The sequence below is a fragment of the Barbatula barbatula genome (genome assembly GCF_947034865.1).
Source record: "Barbatula barbatula genome assembly, chromosome: 24".
Classification (NCBI taxonomy): Eukaryota; Metazoa; Chordata; class Actinopteri; order Cypriniformes; family Nemacheilidae; genus Barbatula; species Barbatula barbatula.
Genome location: NC_136787.1, coordinates 13,127,695 through 13,146,946, shown reverse-complemented (window position 1 = coordinate 13,146,946; position 19,252 = coordinate 13,127,695). Strand labels below are relative to the sequence as shown.

General features: G+C 38.3%; 1 protein-coding gene across 14 annotated transcripts in view; it reads right to left on the bottom strand.

Moving 5' to 3' along the window:
* Nucleotides 1–17,872, bottom strand: part of picalma (phosphatidylinositol binding clathrin assembly protein a) — a 30,657-nt gene extending 12,785 nt beyond the window's left edge. For 5 of the 14 annotated variants that reach the window (XM_079448834.1, XM_079448843.1, XM_079448842.1 and 2 more), the window contains exons 1-13: nucleotides 17,515–17,872; nucleotides 17,138–17,385; nucleotides 7,261–7,403; nucleotides 6,985–7,060; nucleotides 6,266–6,368; nucleotides 5,793–5,886; nucleotides 5,525–5,636; nucleotides 4,589–4,695; nucleotides 4,102–4,143; nucleotides 2,804–2,889; nucleotides 1,949–2,072; nucleotides 1,738–1,868; nucleotides 1,064–1,158 (exon numbers count right to left, since the gene is read on the bottom strand). In XM_079448834.1, the coding sequence (XP_079304960.1) occupies nucleotides 1,064–1,158; nucleotides 1,738–1,868; nucleotides 1,949–2,072; nucleotides 2,804–2,889; nucleotides 4,102–4,143; nucleotides 4,589–4,695; nucleotides 5,525–5,636; nucleotides 5,793–5,886; nucleotides 6,266–6,368; nucleotides 6,985–7,060; nucleotides 7,261–7,403; nucleotides 17,138–17,267 (1,243 nt within the window). In that variant the 5' untranslated portion in view covers nucleotides 17,268–17,385; nucleotides 17,515–17,872. The other 9 variants (XM_079448841.1, XM_079448846.1, XM_079448844.1 and 6 more) reach the window with 5 other exon arrangements.
* Between the last annotated feature and the right edge of the window lie 1,380 nt (nucleotides 17,873–19,252).

Genomic DNA, 19,252 nt, shown 5'->3' with positions numbered 1-19,252 from the left:
AACTAAATAAGCCATCTGACATGGGTGGAAATGTATAACATCAAGCATGCATCTTTACTCAATGGAACAGAAAGGTGGGTTGTTTAAATCAAATATTTTTTATTTAATAAATTTCAGAAATCTAATAAACTAAGTAGTTTCTCGATTATGTTTAACGTACAACTGTAATATGTTGTTTTAAGATTTGTTTTCGAAGTTCTTTAAAAACCATTAAGTGATTTTCACAAAACACGTTTAACTTGCATAATAACAAATAAATAAATAAAACTTATATATATACTGAATATATATATATATATACTTATATAAATATAATGAAACAATACTGTAGGGTCTGATTTAATAAATACAAGTTAGACTGGACATTGAAAAGGGTTGTCAATACTAGTGCGCTTTTAAACCTACTGTGCGACCTCGGTTAGAACCAAAAGATTTTGATTCAGACATCATGATGAGTTTCATTATTCATAAACAATAATACCAAATACATTCAAATTCAAGACTATAATGATCATTTCATGCATTTTATAAACAAATCCCCAAACCTAGACTCTGAATGTCACATTAAGCCTATGCTGGCTTTCCTTTTCAGTAAAAACAAAACTATCATTAGACAGCAAAAGTTGTCCGAGTCCTACATTGAGCTTCAATTCACATCAAGGCATATTCTGTGAAAACTGCTGAGTGTGTTTTTATGCAGTTTGATCCAATAAACCATGAAGGCCTGATGCTTTTTCTGGCCCTGACTGACTGCTAACGGAAGTCAATACTGTATCACATCACCCCCCCACGTCAAATATTATCCTACATGGCGTATCGGCACATTTGTTAAATATTGGACCCTACTGTTTCAGATTGTGCAGATTAGATCTGAATTAGGCAAATAAGAGGTCTCAGCGTGTAAACCCACAGAACACGCTTTGTACTGTGCACTGAAATCCAGAGGGAACGTTCGTTGTTCCAGGTTTGATTACTGAGGAGAACACAATGTTGATGTAAGATCGATTTCTCTCAGATGAGTTTTAATGCAGATGTGCAAGTTCCTGTGGTGCGACTCGCTCACCTCCCCATGAGTTGGTTAAAGGCAGGCCAGAGAGAGACAGGGTGGGCTGGAAAGCTGGCTGCAGGTCCAACAGATCGTTCGGAACCTTCGGTGTACTGGAGCCAGACGCGCAGCACACAAACACAGGAATCGAATTAATGTCTTCCATAAAACAGCACTCTAAGGGCCAAGAATTTCACAGTCGCACAGCAAAGACAAACTTGGCAAGTTAATTTGAAGTGCTTAGAGTGGAGCTTAAGAGTCCGCATGCAGTCAATAACTTCTTCATATCCAAATTCCGTCCGGGCAGGAATTCACACACTTCAAATAAGAGAACAGAGATCGATTCTAAAACGGCTTTTAAGGCTAAATCTCAGAAAGCTTAGGCTGTCCAGGTACATCATCTAGATGTGAGAAATAAAGTAAAATAACTAACAAACATTTTTTTTTGGACCTCGGGGTGAACAGCAAGTTTTCATTTTTAACTGAATGTTTAATACTTAGGATTTTAACAAGCCCCCCCCAAAGTACCAGCAATAGTAACCGTGCCAACATATGCCACTTGTGTTAGAACTCATGACATGTGCCAGCTGCTTTTTGAAATGACATCATCATTAACAGCACATTTGATATAATGATATATGACATCGCAGCAGCATGAGAGGAATTCTGCTGTGCACGTGCAAGTCTCTTACTTGTTAGTGAAGCCACTGGGTGTGGAGAACAGGTCAATGGCTGGGGCACTGCTGATGGTGCCTGTCGCCGTGGAAACGGGGGATGCAGCGGTTGTGGAGCCCGTTTTAGTAAGTTCCTTGAGACGCTGCTCCTTGGTAATGGAAGGAGTCAAATCTTTCATACTGAATATTTATAAGTTATGCTTTTCAAACCTGTTATAGAGAAACGTACCTTAAGTGCTTTTAATCGTGCCTGTTCTTCCTCCAGCGCAGCCTGCTTCTCCCTCTCATCAACTCTGGTGAAAGAGATACCCGTGTTGGCCAGGGAGGACACAGCGTTGGACAGAGTACTAGCTCTGTTTGGAAGAGAGATTATAAGAGGAAGTGATATAATAAACATGCCACTGTGAAAATGCTTGGCTGGCATATAAGTAGACATCCCTGATAGCTTGTTCACACAACACATTTTAACTGCTTCCTCTACAGGATCTCACTTTGACCCAGGACTTCCAGAAAAAGTCTGTGTTAGCAAAGCTTGTATATTTTAAGCCCTTGACCAAATTGCAAGTCATCAAATTCCTTTTCAGTACATTACACAAAACAACAGTGGCAAATGAAGCAAGACAAAATGTAAAGTCAGCCAGTCATTATTGGAAAATAAACAAATATAAAGCTACTTATAACTATTTAACAAAATGAATTAATAAATCAAATGAAATAAAAAAAAAGTATAAATATTTCATGTGGATTATTTACGGAGTACATATTTAAAATATACAAATTACGGGACATAAAATAGCGTGAATAACCCATCCGAAGAGCTGTGTTTGAACACAGTTAAACTTAAAATCATCAATAAAATGCTGAATTTATTTGTTTTTCAATAGCAGCTAAACATACAATGTTTTTATATACAAATAAACATAACACACAGTGACTTCAAAATATGCACAGAAATCTTTCAACGTCCTGAAGAGTTTTCCACAAACATGGACTCAAAGTCACAAACAACGAACCCAAAATGATGACCTAAAGAACTCCTCACACGCTCGAAAGTTAAAAACAAGACGTTTGGAAGTCAGTGTACCTGCTGGCGGCAGTGGAGTCTTTAACCTTTTTCCCCTCTAATGAAGCCAAGTGCTGCTCCAGGGCATCCAGAAGGCTACTGGGGGCCTGAAGGAATGGAAAAATAACATTATCTTGCAGGCCAGTACACTCACTGACCACAGAACAAACACACATTTACGGTACACACACATACACGAAAGCATGCAAAGGTACTTGAAAGTACCCACGAGGAGACTGAGCTCTGAGTGAGTACACACAGAAGAGAGTGAGATGCAGGTACTTACACAAACTGTAAACTGAAAGTGGAAAGATAAGGAAAGATACAGAATATAAAGGTGGGTTTTTAACAGAGGTATTTATAGGATATTTGAGAAATATAAGATGTTAAGAGGTAAAGCACAATAAAAAAAAACTGGAACGACTGTAAATAGAGTTAAAGATCATTTGTACCTAAACTGTGTATCAGGACACTGAAAATCATTTGATGAGCAGTTTCTTTTCCTGTTTTGTTTTATTTTCTTTCAAAACGGGATGTTTAAGGACGCGATATATATATATATATATTATATGTTTCATCATTTAATTACCCTGAAGTCAGTCAAAACATGTATATGACTCTCATCATAGGAACACAAAATAATATATTTAGAAAAATGTCCCTGTGGTTGGATGTCCTATGTTGTTTAGTTACTACATTATTTAATATATATTCTTTTGAGTTCTGCAGAAGAAAAAATGCATACATGTTTGCAAAGATGTAAGGATGAACAAATTATTAAAGACTTCATTTTTGTGTGAACTGTCCCTTTAAGAAAACGGTCATTTTTTTTAATAAAAGAGTAAATCAAAGCCAATTCAGGCTGCCTTACGTGTGATAATGTGTGATAACTTAAGTCACTTTTTAAAGTTTCAGGCCTATAATCCATCTAGTGTCACACCTTTATGTGCTGTATGAATAAAGCATTAGAATGGTTAGAGCGATTCCCCTGATCAATGACATGCAGAGATGTCCGCATGCGCAGATCACCGCAGCCCTGAGGGATGCAGCCGCAATGAACGAGCAGATTAGCTGCAGTTTCAGAACTCTCTCATGAATTATGGATCTAGAACTCAACTATTTCCAGCTAACCGGAGGTTCGAGAGTTCTAAAACACGCTTGTTTTAATCTAGCGTAGCCGTGCTAGGTTTGTCTGAAAAGCACAAGCAGCGTCTCGCAGGAAAAGGCAATGCGACGGAAAAGTAAGACAGCAAAAACAGTCATTGCTGAAGGGATAAAAGCTTTTTAAAAAACCAAAGCCAACACATTCAAGTCCTCACCTGTGATAAGTCAGGTATATCCCCCCGATCGATTCCCACTTGCTGTAAAGAGCAGAAATGTTAAGATTTTGATTGAAGGAATAATAAAAATTCTGTCATTTCTTTACACGCGTTCTTGTTATTTCAAAACTGTATGCCTTTCTTTCTTCTGCACAACACAAAAGATGATATTTAGAAAATTGTTGGTAACGGAAAACCGTTGCTCCTTGTTGACTTGCATTATTTTAGCGTCGATACACTAGAAGTCAATGGGGACCAACATTTTTCTAAATATCTTCCTTTGTGTTTTGCACACACAGATTTACTATGACAACAGGGTGAGTAAATGATGACAGAATTTTATTTTAAGGCGAACTATTCCTTAAGTGTGTTTAGTGTACATCGACTTTATATTCAACAAAATAGCTATTGTACAACTTTACACAACAGTACTCTTTCTCGTGCGATATTGCTTTGTTACAAGCTCTGCAGGTTACGCAACTCTCACCTCTGCCACTTTGAGAAACTCTGAGATTCTTGTCATGCGAGTGAGGAATTTCTTATAGATGTCCAGACCCTCTTTACACTGGACTTTCTTCATGTCAAAGTACTTCTCTGTAAATGAAGAATGTTATGAAGTCAGGTTTTAGGAAGAATTTCCTTCCAACTACATTTTGGTTTTGGTTGCTCTGCGATTTCGCATGGCCGAGTTATGCTTTGCTTTTGTCGTCACAACATGACCTGAAACGGCTCTCGCTGACATGTAACTCTCCCACAGAAACGAAGCCAATAAATACATCTTAGTCCCATGTTTTTAGCCGTCCAACATAAACACACTCCAATGGAGGACTTAGCAATACATTCAATAGCAAATTTCCCCATGGCTAAAAAACAATGAGATAATATCTGTACTGTTACACCCTAATTCAATCTATCATTAGTGAACATGTGTTAAACACCCCATGATCAATGAAACTCATTTTTCAAGAGAATTGACACATCACCTGATAAGATTTTCTAGATAACCTAGGTTCATCTGGCTTTCTAGCTAATAAGGACTTAAAGTGAAAATAGGTTTGGTTTATAACTGCCGCAAACATTGACATTATCATGACTTAAAATATGCATTTGCTTATAACCACAGGGGAGATTTGTTTAAATGGCCCCAGGTAGAAAACAAGCAACTGTAAAACAAAGTGACAAGTCAGGTCATAGTCCAATTCAGCTGTCGATGAGTGTCGATATCATCAATGTTGTATCATTTGTTGGGTTCAAAGGTTTCTTTAAGAGGAACCAACAGCACAAATAAGCCAATAAGCGAGTTTGGAAAGTTTTTATATCATTTGTTGGGTTCAATGGTTTCTTGACCAGGAACCAACAGCACAAATAAGCCAAGTTTGAAAAATAAGTGAGTTTGGAAAGCTTTTGTAAGATGACAGCTCACCGAGCAGGTTGATGATCCCTTCATTGTAGGCCGCAAACAGACGGATAGCGTCTTTAAACAGAAGCATGAACGCAGCGTTAATGACCCCGTTTGTGAGCTCATTGGCGTTTACCTGTGGAAACGAAATGTATCAAATCTTAACATAGACCTGAATAATTTAGGAATGAATAACCAATGACAAAAAACATAGGTAGAGTGTTTCATAAAGATGAAGCCATTAGTTTGGATGTAAAACTGCTAAACATTGTTTTTGTTATCTTAAACTCACATTGAAGTCGAGAAGGGCGTCCATCTGGTTTTGGATGATTGGGATTGTCTTAAGGAGCTTCTCTGTGTTCATAGTTCTCATGACTCCATCCGCCCTTTGAAGACAAAAAAGACGTAACTACACATTTTTTTGTTATTGCCCAACATGGCTGTCTGATATAAAGGGATTGATAGACCGATTTAAAGGGACAGTCAACCCAAAATTCTTTTTTTAACAGTTTTCTCACCTTTGTGTCAACCCCTATGACTTTCTTATTTCACATGAAGCAAAGCAAAGTTTGCACAGCTCTTTTGGTTTCAATGAAAGTAATTAACACAACCAAGTTTCTAAAATGAGAACAGCTGAAAGACCCTTTTATTAAAGCGCTCTGGACCGATACAATATTTGCACAATAGTCAGGGGGATTAGAATAATAAGAGGGTGAGTAAATGACTAAAATGTTCCACTTTGTGTGAAGAATTAAACAGTCATACCCTCTTTTTACTTTTGTGAAGTCAAATGCCACTTGTCGGTACGAGACAGCCTTTTCGTTTAAGTAGCGGCTGTTCCTCCGGATGAAGGTGGACATGTCATATCCTGTAAGAAAACAGAACATTTTGTCTTTTGATGTCATAGCGACCTCTAAATTCTTGAATGTAGTCATGTCGTGATGTCATGTTCTTGTGACTCATTTTTCAGTCTTAGATGGTATTCAAAGTATACAGAATTCTCTGCTTCACTGCATGATTTACGAATAGTAAAAACTACTGATACGTTGCTGAAATATAAAACTGCAACATCTAGATGAAATTGGGATTAGCCGAGCCAGGAAAATGGTTTCTTAAAACAGATTCATCTGCTATGTCCTGCAAGTGCTGGCTGCCCGGCAGCTTGTTAACATGGGAAAAGCCTTGGGTAAATAAACTCACTAGTGCTTTATTTAAGCTGTAAGTCAGCCATGTTACAGAACAGTTCCCTTGGGGGAATTCAAAGACTGGCTGGGTTTTGAAAAGTGGAAGCCACTCACTCCCGATACAACGTGTCTAACCATTACTAAAATCGAAATGATGTGCTCTGTCCATTCTGTCAGCTCCTCAGATATTCATCACGTCTGCATCTGTCTTACGTTTGGACTCTCATTAAAATGAATGACGCAGGTGGGACATTTGGAAAAACAGAATGACTAATGAAGCGTCGGGCTGAAAGAACTTACCTTGTAACCCACTTTTGTCCAAGAAATTACTGAGGTTGAATAATGTGTTCCTGGAGGCCAGATATTGAACAAATCTCTGTCAACAGAAAAAACTGAGTTTAGCATAAAATTATTTATTTGCAAGTTAATCGCCATGTAAATACACGTTTGTCAAAAACACGTGGCAGATGTTCGAGGTTAACCGTTTAAGCTTGAGTCTTAAAGACGAAACCTGCATTTGTTAAGTCCGGCTATAAAGCCAGGATAAAAGTGATCCGTGTGTTTGACGTTGCTGACCTCGTTGCCGTAGACCATAATGTGGTGTGTGGTGATGAGGGATTTGAACACGACCACCCAGCTGGTGTTGGTAGTGCGCTCAAACAGCGTGTCGGCCAGCTGAGGGATGTTAACATTCATCTCATTGGTGCACTGGATCAGATCTGGTGAGAGAGGGAGTATATGAACATCATTGTGTAAACAATTCAAATTTTCAGCACGCCAGTGCATTTGTGCCCCAAATAAATAAACGTTTTTGTTTGTTACCATTTGTTTAAACCTTCAAATCATAGTGTGTCCTACACAATCTCACGTCAAATCGTAGCAATTTTACAAGGTGGTTAATTTGTGTAAATTCTCATTTAATGCGTTTTGAATGATCTGCTTTTGCGACAGTTTTGCTCTTCAATATGCAAATAATTGTAGTCAATGACCGTTTGTTTGTTATACATCATACCAGCTTCCATGGCTATTTTCATTGCATGAAAATTGTTGTCTAGATTATATTTGGTTTCTAAAATAAAAAAATTCTATACATTTTAAATCAAAAAGGACAAGCGCTTCAGGCTTTTTGTTTCAAGCTACCGTCACAATTATTAAACGTAAAAAGTAAATTTATGCCTCTCTACTGCCATCTCTGGTAAAACAATTATTGTACAGATTATTTCCTGTGAAATTGTACCTGACTGCTCAAATTATAAATCTTTATTATTAACTAAATACAAATGGAGGAAGGAGGCAGTTTTGAACACAGATTTTTATTTTTAACTTATTTAAACTTAAATCAAACAAAACATATGGACTGCATGCTTAATATGCACTGAAGAGTGAACATAATGCAAGTTACAAGTATAACATTTAACGCTAAAAGCTAAACTTCAAACTTACGACCACTGTTTTCAATATAGCAAGAAGCTTGCTAGCCTATTTACGGATAAAAAAACAGTGTTTCCAAAAATGGTGACATGGTTTAAGTGAGAGAAATGCATTGATTTCCTGTTCTTTATTATGGCTTGGCAAGTCCACAGACAGCTGCGCTCAAAGAGAGACCCCTCAAGACTCTACGCCACAGATACTGTGAGACTCATTCAGGCTTATATCTTATTATGCCATTCATGAAACAACCCAGTCACGAGCTCACGGCTAAGGGATGACACCGCGGTCTGCCTACTAGGAATCACATCTACAACATTATCAACATTATCTTGGCATGATAAGGCAACAGATTCAAGTTGAGCTGAATGAAAGGGCAAAGACATTCAAAATATCCTATTGTGTTTCATTGAAAAAAACTTTTTATAATTTCTGAAGTATGTACATGCAGTCACAATGATCAGAGAGCTCTTGAGAATGTGCAAAAGAATTACGGATCAAGTAAATTAACTAAATGAAAAAGGCAAAACCCACTTCCTCTCTTCACATACCATTTCAAAGAAACCAGATTCATTATACACTCCCCAACAAATTACTAGCCATATAACTGTGCAGTCTTTTGATGTGAATGATGTTAAAACATGCTGCCTTCATGAGCGCCCAGAGCATGGGTGGTCCACCGAATGCCTTGTCTTTTACAGATAACATCCACCATTTATACCTGCACAAAGGCTTGGCCATGTGACAACAAAAGACTTTTCACAGCCAACACTAAATGCATGATGGCTCTACACACGCACATGTCCACAGGGCTTTAACCAATGGTGAGAACAACCCAACAGGAGACAGCGTGCTAGCAACGTCTGTCTAAAGCATGATATCTGGACACTATCCGATTTACTGTACACCAACCCACAAAAAGACGCAAGAGAGATTTGTATGATCTTTTTCTTAGTCAAGATCCGCCCAGTTTTTTTTTCCGGTTTCTGTTGGAGATGTAATAGAGACATGCAAGATCGTGCTTCAACATTTGGAAAGACCCGGCTGATGCATTCGAACATGTGACGCTCAATGACCAGAAACATATGGTCATGTGACCTGCTCTTTCACAGGAAGGTGGTTTTAAAATGCACATCGGTGTGCTTCAAATGCGAAGTGTTTATGGACGAAACACATATTTTAACATTTTTAAAGGAACAGTGGCAGGCTCTTTACAAACTGATGTCACACCTGAGATGTATTTCATAATGTTTAATAACCTCAAAGCAAGCATGGAAAAAGCCTTTATTATGCAGCTGCATTTAAATGGACTAAAATAAGGACTTTGATAAACCTCAAGTTGCTTCTGCTGTTGTAGAGACCTGTGGAATCAGGTTCCATGCTGGTCCATATATGGCTTACTTATTAATCCATCTCCATTACAAGATTATCTGAGGAAAGAATTCAGACCTGCCCAAACACAGATATAGCCGCATTAATAGTCTTTCCTGACAGTTAGGCTATACCGGGGCCAGAATGTGAATCGCAACCTACTTATGTAATAAAATATCCATGTTGAGATGACATTGATGGGCATCATCTTCAGGGTAAATTATGAAATCGCATGCCAAAATGTGCACTAGCAGTATACATTTTTTTTAAAGGTTTTATTGACAGAAATGCAATATTATATAAATATCTGTGTCTTCCGAGGTGTATAAAGACCTTACATAATGAAGCGTTATGCTTTTATTACCTTAGAATGAGCTATTTCTATCTATATACACCGCGAGTCTCCATTCGCCCTGTTGTTTCTAGAATAGCCCTAAACGGACAAACTACTCAAGAGAACGCATTACGTAAATGTTATCTCCTTCAGCAAAGAAGCGAAAACATGACAACATCTTTGTTCTGTGTCAGCCTCCGTAGAGCTTCAAAAGGTAGGGGGGGGAGTGAGCCGTTGGTTGCAATTCACAACCTCACCACTGGATGCCGCAAAATTTCATAAAACTGGACCTTTAAATTAATATTACAGTATACAAACTTAAATTGTATTCATGATGACAGGTCACATACCTTGAATGGGAGGGACAAGTATGTTTGCTGATGACAGACTGTCATTTTTGTTTACTTTGCAGATCAAACATGCAAAACTAACCACTGAATTCCTGTTTCCTAGGGCTACGCAATGCATTTGCAAACCATATCAAGTATCATTGCCAGGAGAGCATGACTGGCATCAATAATTAACCAAGAGAACCTGATTGTCAAAGGACATTGATCTCAATGGTACTGAGCTTAATACTGTTACAGTTCATCAGTCATCATTCATTCAACCTCATGTCATTAAAAAACTGTATATGACTTTCTTCTGTGAAACACAAAGGTTATTTTGAGAAATGTGTCTAATGGAAGCCATTTTGTTTGGTTATTAACAACATTCTTCAAGGTATCCTCTTCCGTGTTAAGGGTGAGTTAAAGATGAAAACACCTTTCTGAGGTGAACCAACGAAGATAATTGCATGTATTCGACTAGCATAGCAACAACAAGCCCAATTTGCTAATGGCATCGATAAAGAATAACACATTCATAACCTTCAGAAGTCATTTGGCTCTGAAAAGCACAGGAGAACACCCTTGACTCAGGAACAGGATGCTGCAATGTTCCTACAGTTCACGACAGGAAACTGAATCGACATGACTCTCTCAAAACACTCCACTCAACAGGCTGATGACAGAGATATTTAGACTCCCTGACCCCCAAAGTGGTGAGAGAGCAGATGGCAGCGAAAGAAACAAACCAAAGACAGAACATCTAGTCAGCCCAGCATGCTTGTATTTCTCCATCATGGCTTGGACCTCACAAATAGTTCTGCCTGAAGCAGAACAGAGTACAGGAAACCATTAAGTGATTGACTGCTCCGTTCATTTGTGAGCTGTAACCCGTTCTGCGTCACTCAAGCGAAGTCAACACGGAGCTCATCGTACCTGCGGCCCTGAATAAACAGTGAATGTAGTTATATCTGTCACAGCAAAGACTCATACATTGGTCAACCAGACCTCCTGACACCCCTAGAAGCTACTTTGTGTCTGTGGTTTGTCAACCAGCATTTTATAGCAAACTGTTCGGATTCAAACCTTTCAAAAAAATAACTCTCCTCAGAGTCAGAAAATGTTTTTGAGGGATCTTTGCTATTGCAAAAGTCACATTCATGGTTTTGTGGTGACCTTTCCTCAACATACTGCCCAGTTTGAAGCATCATTCATGTATGTATCATGTTCAGCAACAAGCTACTGAAAGGCTGAAGGGATTTGTTTAAATGTGCCGCTAATGAATCACTTTGCAAATCAAGGAAACATTTCAGGCCAAAAATGTAAATGACTTCCTGGAAGTGTCTCATGTGGGAACATGGTTCAAACATCCAAAACCACCAGACATAGACCAAAGACAAGAAAATGAAATCCACAGAGTGCATTTACAGAGCGTAATGGCCAGAGGAAGGAGAACATGCATCTGCATCTACAGCATCTGAGCAGAAGAGAGGGGGAGAGATAATGTCTAATGGACTGAATAAGAAAACAAATCTTAATATGAAAATTATTAGAAGTAAACCACAAGCAACATTCATGGTAAACTGAAACTACGGTTAAAAAAGCTCACAAATAATGAAAATTATTTCATAATTTACTCACCCTCATGTGTACAAAGAATGCTGGTAAGTAACAAAACAACATTGGCTCCCAATTAACCTTCAATGCACTAACACAAAATGACACTTCTTCCTATACTAGTCTTATACAGGTTTTACATGTGTGAATACAATTTTGGGTAAACAACGCTTTAACTTAGGCACTTATACACAGTACATACAGACTTTAAACACACAACACCTACTATGCCATGTTAGCAAGGACATTTCAGCTAATATCTACATGTTGACCTATTCTCTCTTTTGAAAAAACGTCATATGACCTTTAGGACTGTTGAGTTGACTGTTAAGATCGCAAGAGGTCATTAAATAACCCTACATTCAACTAATGGGATTCTGAATAACAGTAAGGGGAACAAAAAAACCCACAAACAAGCCAAGCCTGTGAAGAAAAACCTTTGACGTTTGATGATAATGGACTTTAACAAAGTGTACCATCCAACCAGCAGCAACAGAACAACAAGCAAAATCTGAATCACTTGTACTGAATCCCACTCTGCTTTTTCCATATTTAGCGACAATGACGTTCAAAATGAAGCAGCATGTTTGTTGTGAAGACAAAATTCTGACTGAGATTAAAGTGATGAAGTTTAGACTCATGAACTTCCCCGATCCACCATGCTCTACCATGCTCTCGATGGGGGAGCCACAGTGTTCTCTATCAGCGAAAATCTCTCGTTTAATCAGCTCCCGACATTTTTCTCATTTAAAGAACAACTTCCTTTTAGCTGTTGACATTTCGAATTGTTGCAGAGAAGAATGCAGGAAGCTTCTTCGGCTAGTGCGCCGAGTTCATCCAGGACAAGACCATCCTCGGCCGTGCAGTAAGTTTGTACGCTGTCTGGGATCAGGAATGCAGATCTAGAATCAGATAACTCCCTGTTGTCATTGCGTAAAGTTGCGAAACTGATTGTTTTACGCCCCAGTTATAATTTTTATCCTCAATTTCATTATCAAGCTGCATTTGAGGATGGTGTAACCTCTGCCCTTACCGCATTTGGGTTAGAGCGACTGGTTGCATAATATTTGATCGCTTTAAAACTTGTGAGGTAAACGGTCATTTGTTGATGACACACACAGGGTTAATAATTTAGGAAATTGACAGCAAACATGTCAAATTTAAACTGAAAAAAAACCACACAAAGTGGGCTTAAGCGGGGGTCCAGATATAGCATCTAAATGCTACACTCCATTCGCACACATACCAGGGCAGCCATTCAGCTCTCCGGGTGACTGTCATTTGATGCCTCTCGGGTCACATGCTACATTTGTACTGCGATCCTACACGGGTATACTCGCACACGCTCCTATAAACCACTCGCATGACTCCACACAAGTTGATCCATGCCAAAGCTATCTGACGCCACAGAACAGCCCATAGGGGTGACTTTGCTGCAGCGGGTAACATGTTATGGGAACTGTAACGACACAGTGGGAGTGGATGAGCTGATTTGACAGGAGCGCTCGAAGGTACAAACTACACTCATTGCATGAATCTCTACCTACATATCAAAGCTTTCAGTAGATACACTGACACAACAGAGCTCAGATTCAATTTCTGTGCCTGAAGACTAGAAAATGGGTCTAAAATAAACCAGAAATGGGTTTCATTCAACAGGAAAAGCAATCAAGAATAGAGCACTTTAATCTGCCATTAAAACAAACAACTGATCTGATTTCCGCAGGTGCTTCGGACAGGGTGCAATTTCATATCCTGAGAACATTCTTAGCAAGAACCAGGAGGACAAAATATCCTTGAGACAAATGTACCTGTAAACAACAGTTTGATCCACATTTAACAAACAGGGGTTTATAAACATCCAGCCACCTAAAATGCCATTTGAAGAGATTATACTGTACAAGCAATAAATCAAATCCTGAAATGGAGATTTGGTTGGAGATGGTTGATAAGTGTTGATGGTTGATAAATGTATTTGGAGATGGTTGATAAATGTTCCCCTCTTTTGCAATGGCCCTCACTGTTGTTCTTGCATTTGAAATAATTTAAAGGAACAGTTAACCCAAAAATTTTAACTCTGTAATTTCCTCACCCCTTTGTCATTTCAAACCTGTACGACTTTCTTCCACAGAACACAAAAGAAAATATTCTAAAGATTGGTGGTAAGACATTTCTCAAAATTATGTTTGTGATCCACAGAAGAAATTCATATACAGTTTTTAAATGACATGGTGAATAAATGATGACTGATGAACTGTAACAGTATTGAGCTCAGAAGCATTAAGATCAATGTCCTTTGACAATCAGGTTTTTGACAACGGCGCTACCCATTGACTTACACTGGCTTTTTTTCCATACTAAAAAAGTTAATAGGTACCTGCGTTATTCGTTTACCAACGTTCTTCAACATATATTTCTTGTGTTGTGCGGAATAAAGAAATGACTACAGGTTTAAAATGACACGGGTGAGTAAACTTTGACCACATTTTTATTTTATTGATGGTAATTTAAATAACCATCAATTCAGCACACTGTGTAGGATAAACGCTATATAATCTGGAATTACTTTTTAAAAAACAAACAGTACCCAATGAAAAACACAATGACTTCAATTCAGACACAAAGTCTGCTAGCTAGAACTCGCATGTCTAGGAAACGCAAAGATAAGTGTGTGCGTGCTATTTGGCCTGGGCAGATTCTAGGAAGCATCTATCATATTGCAGAACTGACTCATATAAATGTGCGCCTAGAATAAGATCACACAGAACATGCTTACACAGCAACGGGTCAGGGAAGGGCAGCCAACATGATTTCAAGTCATAGAAGTTTGGTTGATTGCATTATTGACGGTAAATAAACCAGACAACTAGTTTGTGGTGTAGGAGAACCAGCTTATGCAAACCTCAGAAATCATTCAATTACATCATTTTTATATAAACAAACCAGACTTTGACACAACAACAGGGACTGTAGACCTGTTTGAAAGACCAAACTAACACAAGCTAAGATCTAAGCCATGTCAAGCTTACAGGACCAAACATTTTGTTGTCACTACTACATGCAACTGGAAACTATTTAGCAGTGTTCTGAAAATTCTCAGTTTATCATACATGTACACTTAAACCTGACTAATCTATTGTGATGAGAGGAACAAAATGTATGATGCACTAGACATCATAAACTTACACTTGAAAGTTTCAGATGAATTGGTTTGGCTCTGTAATAAGCCGCAGACTCAATAATAAGACTTGGACAAACAGCTTGGAACAATGTGATTGGCTGAGACATCAGAGAGTGATGTGGAGTAAAATCATCAGCTATTTAATCAATAAATACCAAAACCATTTGGGCTTTGCCGTCTACAAGATCAGAGCAAAAGTACAAAGGATTTCATAATTTAATGGAATGGCGTTATGGATGTTCTCAAAATGTTTTCCCCAACTAAAACATGAAGCATAATGGAAACAAATGGTGGACATTTTGCTACCAGCTGGTCATTTCGGAGGATAAGGGTAGTTCAAGAGGAATGTTCTCCCTACCCCGGAAACCCGGCCCGAATCAAAGGGGCTGCAGACCGAGCCTTATCTATGTTCAAATCAAACAGAAGGAGAAATCAGACATGTTGTTATTTCTGTCCTAAAGGAAACTCCAGGCACAGAATGGACTGATGTCCTGAAATACCTACAAAACTCCCTTACACTCTTCACGCTGCTGGACCTGACCTGAGAAACTGCTGAATTTTTTGAAACTCTGAAGCTCTATGACACAGACACGGACATGAAGCATCGAAACATACTTCTCTAAAACATATGAAAACATGTATATCAGTGCTTGACCATAAGGTCAGCACTCCTCTCCTGTACTTTAACACAGTCCGTCACCACGCATGCCAATCTGCATTGTCAAGACTGAGATAAAAATAGTACCTCCCAAAGGAAATTTGTATTGTATGAGGTAGTGAATGCAAAAGGGTGTAAGAAGCACTATTGGGGTCAAAGGCTGTTGATGTGGTGCAGCTTTCAATCTTGATTTCGCTTAAATGGCGGCGCCACGTTTATAAACATTTGTACAAGATGACAAGCCCACACAAACCACTGAGAGTTATTTAACACATCCACAATAAACAAATAGATCAAAACTACAAAAGTAAGTTTGCAAACACAAAACTGTCAACTTCAGAACAAATTGCTCTTGATTCACTTCGTCTGCAGTTTCTAATTCACCCAAGTTATCTAAAGACTCTACCTCTAAAAAAAACAGTTACACTTGTTATTCTTGAATAGCTAATACGATCAAGACTGTTCTTAATGAATCCAGCGATCTAGACCAATGTAAGAAACGTGTTACGTGAGCGAGACATTGTGAGAGTTGTCAGAGATTGTGAGCATCACTCACAAGAGACCATACTACATCGCCACATTTACAGAATTTGAATATCAAATACAAGCTGAACATAGACATCTTAAGTTTAGTTGCTGCTAGTCAGTTACACCGCTTTCCCCCAGAAAAACACATAATTATCTATAATATATGAAAGACATAACTAAATTCTTACCATAACTTCCTCAGTTTAGTGGTCTCAAGACTCGTGGTTCCTGCACCTTTTGATCAACTGCATGGTTTTTTCCGGTAACGTTTCTAATGTATTAGATAGTCATTTCTAAAAACTATTTTATAGACAACACACTCACATAGAACAACTTCTAGCTGACGGTATTTTTGAGCGAAACAACTGCAAAAACCTTCGTGAACTTGACACATGACTGTGAATCAAAATGTTAAAACTGAACTCCCCGATATTCCTAAAATGTGACTGCTGGAAACGTTTACAGTTAACCTTAAACTTGACAAAAAACAACGTATGTGGGTCACACTATGGCACCCTTGTTCTCGTGTATTCATATTGTATTATTCAGACACTATTATAACAAACACTGAGAACTAAGAACCCATGCAACTTAAATGATTCAGCCTACTGTATAACTTCTCTCTGAACTCAGTCAGATTTGTGGATGGATATACATATATCAACATGCAAATTTATACCACAAAGTGTCCTGACTAAACAAAAGATGGGCATGCTTTTAAATGCGGTTAAATATTAACGTGAACCGGTTAAATCATTAAATGGACAGCGCTGTAATTCTGCCTGCTGAAATATAAACATACGCAAAGATCATTTGCAATGGCTTGTCATTAAATGTAAAGGTTGTTGGAGACAGAGCTTTGGCTGCTTAAACAGCACGAACACATATTATAAACGTGAAGCTCACGCAGGCCTCGAGCCCCGAACCTCTCGTTCCCAGGGCGACGAGTGACTGACGTAATTTACTACAGCGGGTTCGATCGCGACATTAATGAATCTCGTGACACTTACAATCCAAATGTTTCTTCTTTGGCCCCATGACTTCGTGCGTGGTCGCCTTGCACACCGTTTTGGAAACAGCGGAACCGGTAACGCTGTGTTGCGCTGCAGTAATCCTGTCCGTTATGCTCTGTCCCGACATCTTCGCAGATTTAAACAAACAGAAAAAGGGGAAAAGAAAAAAAGAGGGGGAAATCTGTTCGGGCTTTTATAACCGACTACAATGCTGGCAGTCCCTGGGATGTGCACTACTTCGCCACCTGACAGGGAGAAGAAAGGAGAGCGACACAAGAAATGAAATGGGTGAGATAATAGCACCATCCACCGCTTCAGATACTCCAAATGAAGTTTGCTGTGTGTGAAGTCATCTGATCCCGGCATATACGTACCAAAACGTTTCCTCTTCTATTTAATACGTCCTCTCTCTCTCTCTCAGCCCCTCTGTCACGCACTCTCCCTCTCCCACCGTGTCTCTCTCTCTCTCTCTCTCTCTCTCTCTCTCTCTCTTTCTGCTCCCCTTTCCTTCTCAGAGGCTCTCCTCTCAGATCTCACCTCCCCCTGCTGGGTCTAGAAGGACTGGAGGTTTGTAGGAAAATGGCGGGTCTGTTTCCTCTTTTAGACGATCCTCCCAAGGTTTATATGGATGCTTTATGGTTGGTGCGAAAGAACGCCATGTTGGCTCTTAACACGCAGACGGCCAACGGGAGATTTGACTGTAGGCTTTAACTGTTGATCCAAAATGGCTGCTTAAGATGGACAGTTGCTGTGTAGTATTTACCGAGTTCCGCTACTGAAACAGGTGACAAATCATGTGACGACATTCGCCCTAATACGTTCACGGTTGTACACCGATGTTATATCATTTTTACAACTGTACGGTGTGTTCTAAACGGGATATATCGCCCTCCGAACGGTCATTCGGGAAGGGGACAGCACACAAAACGTCACTCCAAATAAAGAGAAAATGACGTTGTTTTTATTGCTTCTGCTAGTAGGGTATGGAGGACCGAGATTGCCGATTAGAAATAAAATGAAGAGTCAATTGATCAATTTAATCATTAAAGCATAAAATGTAAATGTAATTAACTTTTAAATTAACTTTTTAAATTTAATTTGTTTTAAAATGTAGTTTAATGGAACAATAAAATATTGAAATTAAAAAATCTTTTTTACATAGATAGATTTAAACCTTTTGATTTAATTCAACGTAAAAAATAAAACAATAAAAAGTTAATAAATAATTCTAAATACACAGTTTAAATCGCTTTTAAAAAAATATTCTCTCCCTATTGGCCAATTGCTTTTCAATGTTGTTTTACCAAATGCTTATTTTTATCCATTTGTCAATCGAGTGAAAAAATCTATTGGACTACACGTGTGGGCAACCAAGCAAATAGAATTTGGTGTAAAGTGTGCAATTAATCAAACATTGACAATAGTCTAAAATTCTGCTTTGGGCCCCGTAAAGGCTTGGGCCGGCCATGCGTGCAAAGTATAACTTTACCGTTTTAATGAAATGATGCCTTACATTTACTTTGTATGGCATGTGGGACAGGGGGTGTGTCCTTAAACTGAGCCGAAAATGTTTGGTTGCCCGCACGTGTGTACCGTCGAATGGCGTTTTTTGACTAGAAAAGCATTTGCCAAATGCTTTTTTAAAAAGCGATTTAAAATGATTTATTAATGAACTTCTAATTGTTTTATGTTTTACATTGTAAAGCATGAATTAAAAAATAAAGTTTTATTGTTCTATAAAACTTTAATTTAAAACACGAATTAAATAAACCCTTTTTAAAAAGTCTATACATTTCTGAGTTTAAAAAGTTATTTGTTTGTTTACATTTTTATGATTTAATTATTAAATTGATCAATTGATTATTCCGTTTATTTCTAATTGGCACTCTCGGTCCTCCATAATAGGCATGATCAATGCGGAATGGAATGCAAGGGAGGCCTATCAGAGTTTACTAGTGTTTATTGAATTGTGGAATTTGTAGTTTTTAGTAGTTGCAATTAGTTATAATTGTTTAGGCCTACTTTACAAATGTACCTCTTTTCCATGGGCTTAAAGCAATGCCAAATAAAAGTTCAAAAAGTTTATCTGAACTGTAATGATATAATAACTAT